Consider the following 10,282-nt stretch of genomic DNA (forward strand, 5'->3'; position numbering starts at 1 on the left):
AGCTTTGCTCTAAGGGAGAAAGAAATCCCTTTGTTTTCTACACAAAAATTAGATAGCAATGCTGAGAATGTGCAGCAGCCCTTAATGTTGACAATTTGTCTGGTATTTCAAGGTCACGTTCTCCGTGAGCAGCTACGGAAAGATAACACTCCCAACACTCCCGTAACGAAGCTCTTTAAGAGCAAAGAGAGAGTTGTTCTAAAAGCTAAAAAGCTCTATGCCCGCATCCTCCACCAAAAAATCTGTCACGGGTTACTTAGATTTACCTATGCCCGTGACAGGGGAAGCCACCCCGTGGGCCCCCCTCCCGGGGCCCGGAAAGGAGGGGGAAAAAGGGAGTGGGATAAAACAGCGACAATCTAAGGAGGAAAAACTTATTTTACTAAATATGATATCGAAATACAAGATAACACAATATAATATAATTAAGGCTAACAAAATCGAACGAAACAGAGAGAGAGAGAGTCTCCGAAAACCGAGAGGCCTACTGTGAACTCTAGGCGACACGGCTGGAACGCTTCCCACTCTCCGAGAAATTCGAGAGAAGAAGGAGGGCACTCCAGCCTGGGAACGAGATTATATAGAGTCCTGGTCCCATGACTTATTGTTACTCCTGTTGTTCTCTGGGATATGTAGTCTTCTTCTGTGGACTGCACATTCAACAGAAGTATCCATACTTGACATGATGTTATGATGTGGAATACTGATAGCAAAATTACAAAATTACAAAACCATGACACCAAGTCACAGCTGTTTGTTACACCATTATGGTGAGCTGTAAAATGGCGTTTATTGGAATGTGAGGGTCCCTTATATAGGTATCCAGTTTCATCCTTATCTTTTATACATATGCATGACCCAGCAGGGGAGGGCCTATCACGTTACATCCCGAGGGTCCGATTTCACCTAATACAACATTTCCCTCTCCCCATGCTTAACAAAACCATGCCCCGTTACAACGCAAGCGCCGATCCTAATCCTAATATACAAAAGTGTTAGTACTTAGATAATTTTTTGTGGTGAGTTATTTAAAAAGTGACGTAAACATGCAGAGGTATGTGGTGCAGTGTGTAATAATGTTAGTGTTTCTTTAGTTAGTATTTTCAAGGCATCTTGGGCTATATTATACAGTTCATCCTTCTGCTCAAAGCTTCTCATATATCTGCTGGAACTCCATTTTCTCATTCAAAGTCCTTGCACCTGTGCCTCTTGAGCCAGCAGCAGGAAATCTATTGCAGCTCTTTTCTGTAAAACAGTGTGCCTGAAAGAAAAGTACTCAGCTTTCGATTAGTTTTCCGTTTCTCCCAGACCGCCCTTTTGGGTGATCACTGCATCAGGTTTTACTTTTCTCGATGGGATCCATAAAATTTTTCTGGATTCCCTGTCCTTTACTGTGGCATAACCTCTTCGTTCAAAATGATTGATTGCATAATGTGCTGTGCCAATACTTCTGCCTGCTGGGCTACCAGAATCCTACCTCTGTGACCTTCCCGCTCCCCAAGGACACCTATCTTGTCCTTCAGGAGACGGTTGGCCCTTTCCACAATTGCTTGTACCTGGGAATTCCCAGGGATGCCTGTTGAATGAGATATTCCCCAATGCTCCTTGAGTAGATCTCGAGATGAAGCACGAGCCATTGTCTGTCTTGATGTGTCGCAGCACACCAAGGACCACGATGGCAGTGGCCCAGTGTCGCTGAGCTGCAGGGGACTTAAATGTTAACATAACCATCACTCAATCAAGACCTTGACTGATAATGCACTAAACAGAAGATTACATGTAACGTCATAATTTTTTGAATTGACATATACACACTCATTCAAGCATTCATTTTAGACAATTCTATAAATGAAAATTTCTAAGCTAATGTATTATTACTTATCGATAACTATGAGGTGGCAAACCACCAAAAGAAGACAGAAGGAACACAATAGTGGTGAATGTGATAGGCAGTGCCTGCAGGGCGTCCCCTGCTTCAAAATGCACTTTGCCTTTCTCACCCATCACAGATTCTCTCCTGTTTTAATTCTTGCTAGAGATTGCAAGGTTTTTTCACATGTGCTCCATATATGCATGGCCAGTGCATGATACAGACCCCAGGTGAAACACCTGTTCATAAAACATAACAAACCACTATATTAGATCTCTCTACAATACAAACTACTCAGAAAAGTTATTGACAGCTATAGTCACTTATTTCTATTGTTACTTGCTTCACCCTTAGCTCCCCCTTTTTTCTTTTAATTGGTAAGCTTTTTCTTGTTGACCTACTCCTACTATAGTTACAAAAATCATCTATGGGTAGTATAGTAATTCTTGATGCAGTATAGAGTGAGATGCACCTGTAACTGTCAGAAAACAAATATCTTTGCACTGCTGTGAGCACATTGCATTCAGCCCACTACGGGCAAAACTCATCCTGGGATCTTCAGATCCTGCTCTAGTACGGCTGCCACCGTTCCATCCAACTCCACCACCACAATTCCCCCTCCATACAATTTCAAGCTCCATCAACAAATTTGTCCAAGTCCCTACCCTAGTCCCCTAAATGTGTATATTATTGGGAGAAAATGAAGGCATTCTTGCTCCGACTAGCAAGAGATCTTCAGAGGTTAAACAGCACTGCAGACAAAGAGGGAGAAAACTTTGTCTGTAATACGGATCCCAGAAGGGGAAGTGATTAACACTGAACCAGGGGCACGAGCACTCAGAATGCTTTGCTTTTGTCCCCATTCAGAAGTAACGATTTGTTTACTTTCACAAGCGGCGGAGCCGAGGGGCGGGGGGGGGTAAGCAGTGAGGAGGGGCAGCGCGGGGGTTTGCGTTCTCTTGCTGGCACTTAAACTTCTCTGGCTAGAGCAGATCACATTCAATATTTTAACTCACTGTTCTTCTATAATCTTTTTCCTGTTTTTTTTGTTTTTCACAATTCCACTACTCGAGCCCTCAATTACACTTCCATGTAACATTAATAATTCCACTTCCATATAGCATTCATGTTTACACATCCCTATAACATTAACAGTTCCATATACCATTTGCATTTATACTTTCATATACCATAAACATTTAACAATCACAAAGACAGTGACAATAATCAATACAGTTTATCCTAAGTATTCTTCCTCTCCTCCAAGTTATCAGCAGGAGTTTAACCGACTCCAACTCGGGCTGCAGTGGCTCTCTCATCAGCTGGACTTGTTCCAGCTTCAGAGGCTCCACTCGAGCCCGGGGCCCCCTGACCGGGCCCCCAATTAACGATAAAAAAGAATGCCTCCCTTATCTTTGACCAATCCGAGACTTGGTCGCTCTTGTTCTCCCTTCTCCCTCCCCCCAGGTAGGGCTGGACCAGCAGCCCACCCCCTTGGGGAAGGGTTATGATGATTAGGAACGCCTCTGCCTCTGCCCCCGCTGATGCGGATTGGCTTCCATCTTGGTTACGCCTATCCACCCCGCCCCCCGGGGCGGAACCACACCCACAACCCATCCCATCTCGAGGAAGGGACCCATCCTCCCGCCCCTGCTCACTCCCCTTCCCCACCCCCAAGGATGGGCGAAGGAGTGCAGAAGATACCGGTTGCTTTGGATACCAATATGGGGCCTCAGAGGAAGGCTTCTCCTGGTCAAGAGATAAGGATGTGGAATGTGTGGAATGCTGCTGGACGGGGCCATCTGCTCGTTGTTCAGCCGGAGTGATGGGTGCGGTCTGGATGGCTCCCGCCACCTTGTCTTTGTCTTTCAAATCCTCACATCTGCAAGAGAAAAGGCCTCCCAACCCAATTCCCAAAGCAGCCCCAAGCCGAGTCTTCCCTTCTTTCCGAGCCGCTTTCAGCGCCCCAAGCACCAACCCCCACGTTTTGAACTCAGCATCTTTCTGCTCATTCATTGCGCGCTCACAGAGCGAAAAAGTTAAAGAGTCCCGCTTATTGTGATCCAAAATCACCCGAGGAGAGGAAAGCTCCCTCTCATTTTCAAGACAACTAATGACGTCTGCAATGTCCTTCTTAGAAGGCGTATCTTTCCTACCATAGTAGGTTTTACAAAGTTGCAATACTACTCTAATGACGGAATACATTTACCCAGAGACCTGAAGTCTTCCTGGTCTTCTACGAACTATCGGCCGTAGGATAGGCGCAGCGCTGCATTCCCCTTTGCACCCCACCGAGAGTGCTTCCACGGGCTCGAACCGTGGATACCGCGTCCGTCAGCGCGGTTTTAGCCGTCGCACACTCACCTCCAGGACTTTGCCTCACACGGGGCACCATTTGTTACCTCGATCTGGTAAACTGGAAAGTCAAGTCCCTTTGTGAATGTGTATCGACGGCCCCGACCAAGTCACAGCTGTTTGTTACACCATTATGGTGAGCTGTAAAATGGCGTTTATTGGAATGTGAGGGTCCCTTATATAGGTATCCAGTTTCATCCTTATCTTTTATACATATGCAAGACCCAGCAGGGGAGGGCCTATCATGTTACATTCCGAGGGTCCGACTTCGCCTAATACAACAGTTAGATTGGAGGAAAATCAAGATAAGCAGGGTTAGAGCAGAGGAAAACCAAGAAAAGAGGGATTAGAGCGGAGGAAAACCAAGAAAAGAGGGGTTAGAGCGGAGAAAAACAAAAAAAGTGAAGTTAGAGGGGAAGAAAACAAATTATAGCGAAGTTAGAGAGGAGGAAAACCAAGAAAAACGGGGTTAGAGCGGAGGAAAACCAAGAATGGCAGGGTTAGAGCGGAGGAAAACCAAGAGAGACGAAGTTAGAGCGGAGGAAAGCCAAGAATGTCAGGGTTACAGCAGAGGATAACCATGAAAAGCGGGGTTAGAGCAGAGGAAAACCAAGAAAAGCGGGGTTGGAGTTGAGGAAAACCGAGAAAAGCGGGGTTAGAATGGATGAAATTCAAGAAAAGTTTCGTTAGAGCGGATGGAAACAAAGAAAAGTGGGGTTAGAGCGGCGGAAATCAAGTTAAGTGGGGTCAGATCGGATGAAAACCAAGAAAAACGAGGTTAGATCAAAGGAAAACCAAGAAAAGCGAAGTTAGAGCTGAGGAAAAACAAGAAAAGCGGGCTTAGAGCAGAGGAAAAGCAAGAAAAGCGGGGTTAGACCGCAGGAAAACCAAGAAAAGGCAAGTTAGAGCAAAGGAAAACCAAGAAAAGCGGGGTTAGAGCGGAGGAAAACAAAGAAAAGCAAAGTTAGAGCGGAGGAAAACCAAGAAAAGCAAAGTTAGAGTGGAGGAAAACCCAGAAAAGCGGGGTCAGAGAGGAGATAAACCAAGAAAAGAGAAGTCAGTGTGGATGAAAACCAAGAAAAGCGGGGATAGAGCAGACGTAAACCAGGAAAATCGAAGTTAGAGCGGAGGAAAACAAAGAAAAGCGGGGTTAGAGCGGAGGAAAATCAAGAAAAGCGGGGTTAGAGCAAAGGTAAACAAAGAAAAGCGGTGTTAGAGCGGAGGAAAACCAAGAAAAGCGGGGTTAGAGCAGAGGAAAATCAAGAAAAGCTATGTTACAGCAGAGGAAAACCAAGAAAAGTGAGATTAGAGATGAGGAAAACCAAGAAAAGCGGGGATAGAGTGGAGGAAGACAAAGAAAAGCGGGGTTAGAGCAGAGGAAAACCAAGAAAAGCGGGGTCAGAGCGGATGAAAACCAAGAAAAGCGTGGTTAGAGTGGAGGAAAATCAAGAAAAGCGGGGTTAGAGCAGAGGAAAACAAAGAAAAGCGGGATTAGAGCGGAGGAAAACCAAGAAAATAGGGGTTAGAGCGGAGGAAAAACAAAAAAAGTGAAGTTAGAGCAGAGGAAAACGAATTATAGCGAAGTTAGGGAGGAGGAAAACCAAGAAAGACAGGGTTAGAGCGGAGGAAAACCAAGAATGGCAGGGTTAGAGCGGAGGAAAACCAAGAGAGACGAAGTTAGAGCGGAGGAAAACCAAGAATGTCAGGGTTACAGCAGAGGAAAACCATGAAAAGCAGGGACAGAGCGGAGGAAAACCAAGAAAAGCGGGGTTGGAGTTGAGGAAAACCGAGAAAAGCTGGGTTAGAATGGATTAAATCCAAGAAAAGTTTGGTTAGAGCGGATGAAAACAAAGAAAAGTGGGGTTAGAGCGGCGGAAAACCAAGTTAAGCGGGGTCAGATCGGACTAAAACCAAGAAAAGCGAGGTTAGATCATGAGGAAAACCAAGAAAAGCGAAGTTAGGGCTGAGGAAATCCAAGAAAAGCGGGGTTAGAGCGGAGGAAAACCAAGGAAGCAGGGTTAGAGCGGAGATAAACCAAGAAAAGAGAAGTTAGAGCACAGGAAAACCAAGAAAAGCGGGGATAGAGCGGAGGAAAACCAAGAAAAATGGGGTTAGAGTAGAGGAAAACCAAAAAAACGAGGTTTAAGCAGAGGAAAATCAAGAAAAGCTGGGCTAGAGTGGAGGAAAACCAAGAAAAGCGAAGTTAGAGCAAAGGAAAAACAAGAAAAGCGGGCTTAGATCAAAGGAAAACAGAGAAAAATGGGGTTAGAGCGCAGGAAAACCAAGAAAAGCCAAGTTAGAGCAAAGGAAAACCAAGAAAAGCAGTATTAGAGCGGAGGTAAACCAAGAAAAGCGAAGATAGAGCGGAGGAAAACCAAGAAAAGCAAAGTTAGAGTTGAGGAAAACCAAGAAAAGCGGGGTCAGAGAGGAGATAAACCAAGAAAAGAGAGGTTAGAGCGGATGAAAACAAAGAAAAGCGGGGATAGAATGGAGGTAAACCAAGAAAATCGAAGTTAGAGCGGAGGAAAACGAAGAAAAGTGGGGTTAGAGCGGAGGAAAATCTAGAAAAGCGGGGTTAGAGCAAAAGAAAACAAAGAAACGCGGGCTTAGAGCAGAGGAAAACCAAGAACAGCAGGGAAAGAGGAGAGGAAAACAAAGAAAAGAAAGCGGGGTTAGAGCGGAGAAAAACCAAGAAAAGTGAAGTTGGAGAACAGGAAAACCAAGAAAAGCGGGGATAGAGCGGAGGAAAACCAGGAAAAGTGAAGTTAGCATGGAGGAAAACCAAGAAAAGTGAAGTTTGATCGGAGGAAAACCAAGAAAATCGAAGTTAGAGCGGAGGAAAACGAAGAAAAGCGGGGTTAGAGCGGAGGAAAATCAAGAAAAGCGGGGTCAGAGTGGAGGAAAACCAAGAAAAGCGGGGTTAGAGCGGAGGAAAACAAAGTAAAGCAATGTTGGAGCTGAGGAAAACCAAGAAAAGCGGGGTTAGAGCGGAGGAAAACGAAGAAAAGCTAAGTTAGATCGGAGGAAAAAAAAGAAAAGCGAAATTAGAGCGGAGGAAAACCAAGAAAAGTGGGTTAGAGCGAAGGAAAACCAAGAAAAGCAAGGTTGGAGCTGAGGAAATCCAAGAAAATCGCGGTTAGAAAGGAGGAAAATGAAGAAAAGCTAAGTTAGAGCAGAGGAAAACCAAGAAAAGCAGTGTTAGAGCGGAGGAAAACCAAGAAAAGCGGGGATAGAGTGGAGGAAGACAAAGAAAAGCGGGGTTAGAGCAGAGGAAAACCAAGAAAATCGGGGTCAGAGCGGATGAAAACCAAGAAAAGCGAGGTTAGAACGGAGGAAAACCAAGAAAAATGAAGTTAGCACGGAGGAAAACAAAGAAAAGCAGTGTTAGAGATGAGGAAAACCAAGAAAGCGGGGTTAGAGCGGAGAGAAACCAAGAAAAGCGAAGTTAGAGCGGAGGAAAACCAAGAAAAGCAAAATTAGAGCGGAGGAAAACAAAGAAAAGCGGGGATAGAGCAAAGGAAAACAAAGAAAAGCGGGGTTAGAGCGGAGGAAAGCCAAGAAAAGCGGGGTTAAAGAGGAGGTAAACCAAGAAAAGTGGAGTTAGAGCGGATGAAAGCCAAGAAAAGCGAGCTTAGAGCGAAGGAAAACCAAGAACAGCGGGGATAGAGCAGAGGAAAACAAAGAAAAGAAAGCGGGGTTAGAGCGGAGAAAAACCAAGAAAAGTGAAGTTAGAGCACAGGAAAACCAAGAAAAGCGGGGATAGAGAGGAGGAAAACCAGGAAAAGTGGGGTTAGAGCGGAGGAAAACGAAGAAAAGGGTGGTTAGAGCGGAGGAAAACCAAGAAGAGCGGGGTTAGAGCGGAGGAAAACCAAGAAAAGAGTGGTTAGAGTGGAGGAAAACCAAGAATGGCAGGGTTAGAGCGGAGGAAAACCAAGAGAGACGAAGTTAGAGCGGAGGAAAGCCAAGAATGTCAGGTTTACAGCAGAGGAATACCATGAAAAGCAGGGATAGAGCGGAGGAAAACCAAGAAAAGCGGGGTTGGAGCTGAGGAAAACCGAGAAAAGCGGGGTTAGAATGGATGAAATGCAAATGGAATGGAAGAAAAGCAAAGTTAGAGCGGAGGAAAACAAAGAAAAGCGGGGATAGAGCAAAGGAAAACAAAGAAAAGCAGGGTTAGAGCGGAGGAAAGCCAAGAAAAGCGGGGTTAGAGAGGAGGCTAAACCAAGAATAGGGAAGTTAGAGCACAGGAAAATCAAGAAAAGCAGGGATAGAGCGGAGGAAAACCAAGAAAAATGGGGTTAGAGCATAGGAAAACCAAAAAAACGAGATTAGAGCAGAGGAAAATAAAGAAAAGCTGGCTTAGAGCGGAGGAAAACCAAGAAAAATGGGGTTAGAGCACAGGAAAACCAAAAAAATGAGATTCGAGCAGAGGAAAATCAAGAAAAGCTGGGCTAGAGTGTAGGAAAACCAAGAAAAGCAAAGTTAGAGCAGAGGAAAAACAAGAAAAGCGGGCTCAGAGCGGAGGAAAACCAAGAAAAGATTGGTTAGAGCGCAGGAAAACCAAGAAAAGCCAATTTAGAGCAAAGGAAAACCAAGAAAAGCGGGGTTAGAGCAGAGGTAAACCAAGAAAAGCGAAGTTAGAGTGGAGGAAAACCAAGAAAAGCAAAGTTAGAGCGGAGGAAAACCAAGAAAAGCTAAGTTAAAGCGCAGGAAAATCATGGAAAGCTAAATTAGAGGAAATGAAAACCAAGAAAATCATAGTTAGAGCGGAGGAAAACCAAGAAAAGCGAAGATAGAGCGGATGAAAACCAAGAAAAGCAAATTTAGAGCGGAGAAAACCAAGTCAAGCGGATTTAGGTAGGATGAAATCCAAGAAAAGCGGGGTTAGAGCGGTTGAAAACCAAGAAAAGCTGGGTTGGAGCGGAGGAAAACCAAGAAAAGTGGGGTTACAGTGGAGGAAAACAAAAAACAAGGTTAGAGCAGAGGAAAATCAAGAAAAGCTGGGCTAGAGTGGAGGAAAACCAAGAAAAGCGAGTTAGAGCGAAGGAAAACCAAGAAAAGCGGGGTTAGAGCGGAGGAAAACCAAGAAAAATGGGCTTAGAGCGAAGGGAAACCAAGAAAAGCGAGGTCAGCACGGAGGAAAATCAAGAAAATCTATGTTACAGTAGAGGAAAACCAAGAAAAGTGAGATTAGAGATGAGGAAAACCAAGAAAAGTGATGTTAGAGCGGAGGAAAACCAAGAAAAGAGGGGTTCGAGTGGAGGAAAATCAAGAAAAGCGGGGTTAGAGCAAAGGAAAACAAAGAAAAGCGGGATTAGAGCGGAGGAAAACCAAGAAAATAGGGGTTAGAGCGGAGGAAAAACAAAAAAAGTGAAGTTAGAGCGGAGGAAAACGAATTATACCGAAGTTAGAGAGGAAAACCAAGAAAGATGGGGTTAGAGCGGAGGAAAACCAAGAATGGCAGGGTTAGAGCGGAGGAAAACCATGAAAAGCGGGGTAAGAGAGGAGGAAAACCAAGAAAAGCGGGGTTGGAGTTGAGGAAAACCGAGAAAAGCGGGGATAGAGCGGAGGAAAACCAGGAAAAGTGAAGTTAGCATGGAGGAAAACCAGCAAAAGTGAAATTTGATCGGAGGAAAACCAAGAAAATCGAAGTTAGAGCGGAGGAAAACGAAGAAAAGCGGGGTTAGAACGGAGGAAAATCAAGAGAAGCGGGTTAGAGCAAAGGAAAACAAAGAAAAGCAGGGTTAGAGCGGAGGAAAACCAAGAAAAGCGGGGTCAGAGCGGATGAAAACCAAGAAAAGCGTGGTTAGAGTGGAGGAAAATCAAGAAAAGCGGGGTTAGAGCGGAGGAAAACAAAGAAAAGCGGGATTAGAGCGGAGGAAAACCAAGAAAATAGGGGTTAGAGCGGAGGAAAAACAAAAAAAGTGAAGTTAGAGCGGAGGAAAACGAATTATAGCGAAGTTAGGGAGGAGGAAAACCAAGAAAGACAGGGTTAGAGCGGAGGAAAACCAAGAATGGCAGGGTTAGAGCGGAGGAAAACCAAGAGAGACGAAGTTA

At 44.8% G+C, this 10,282-nt stretch overlaps 1 protein-coding gene across 1 annotated transcript; it reads right to left on the reverse strand.

Annotated features, from left to right (window-relative positions):
- Nucleotides 1–1,012: 1,012 nt before the first annotated feature.
- Nucleotides 1,013–4,389, reverse strand: LOC146760916 (uncharacterized). The gene is made up of 2 exons (XM_085544379.1): nucleotides 1,478–4,389; nucleotides 1,013–1,245 (listed from the first exon to the last, which is right to left on the reverse strand). Exon 1 carries the CDS (start codon nucleotides 4,073–4,075, stop codon nucleotides 3,152–3,154), a length of 924 nt encoding a protein of 307 aa, XP_085400505.1. The 5' UTR covers nucleotides 4,076–4,389; the 3' UTR covers nucleotides 1,013–1,245; nucleotides 1,478–3,151.
- Nucleotides 4,390–10,282: the final 5,893 nt, after the last annotated feature.

The sequence above is a fragment of the Coturnix japonica genome, chromosome 4, assembly GCF_054131305.1.
Source record: "Coturnix japonica strain WE chromosome 4, WE-NBRP24, whole genome shotgun sequence".
NCBI lineage: Eukaryota > Metazoa > Chordata > Aves > Galliformes > Phasianidae > Coturnix > Coturnix japonica.

Coding starts and splice junctions, on each gene's coding strand:
- LOC146760916 (XM_085544379.1), bottom strand. CDS start 4,075: ATGTATTCCGTCATTAGAGTAGTATTGCAACTTTGTAAAACCTACTAT.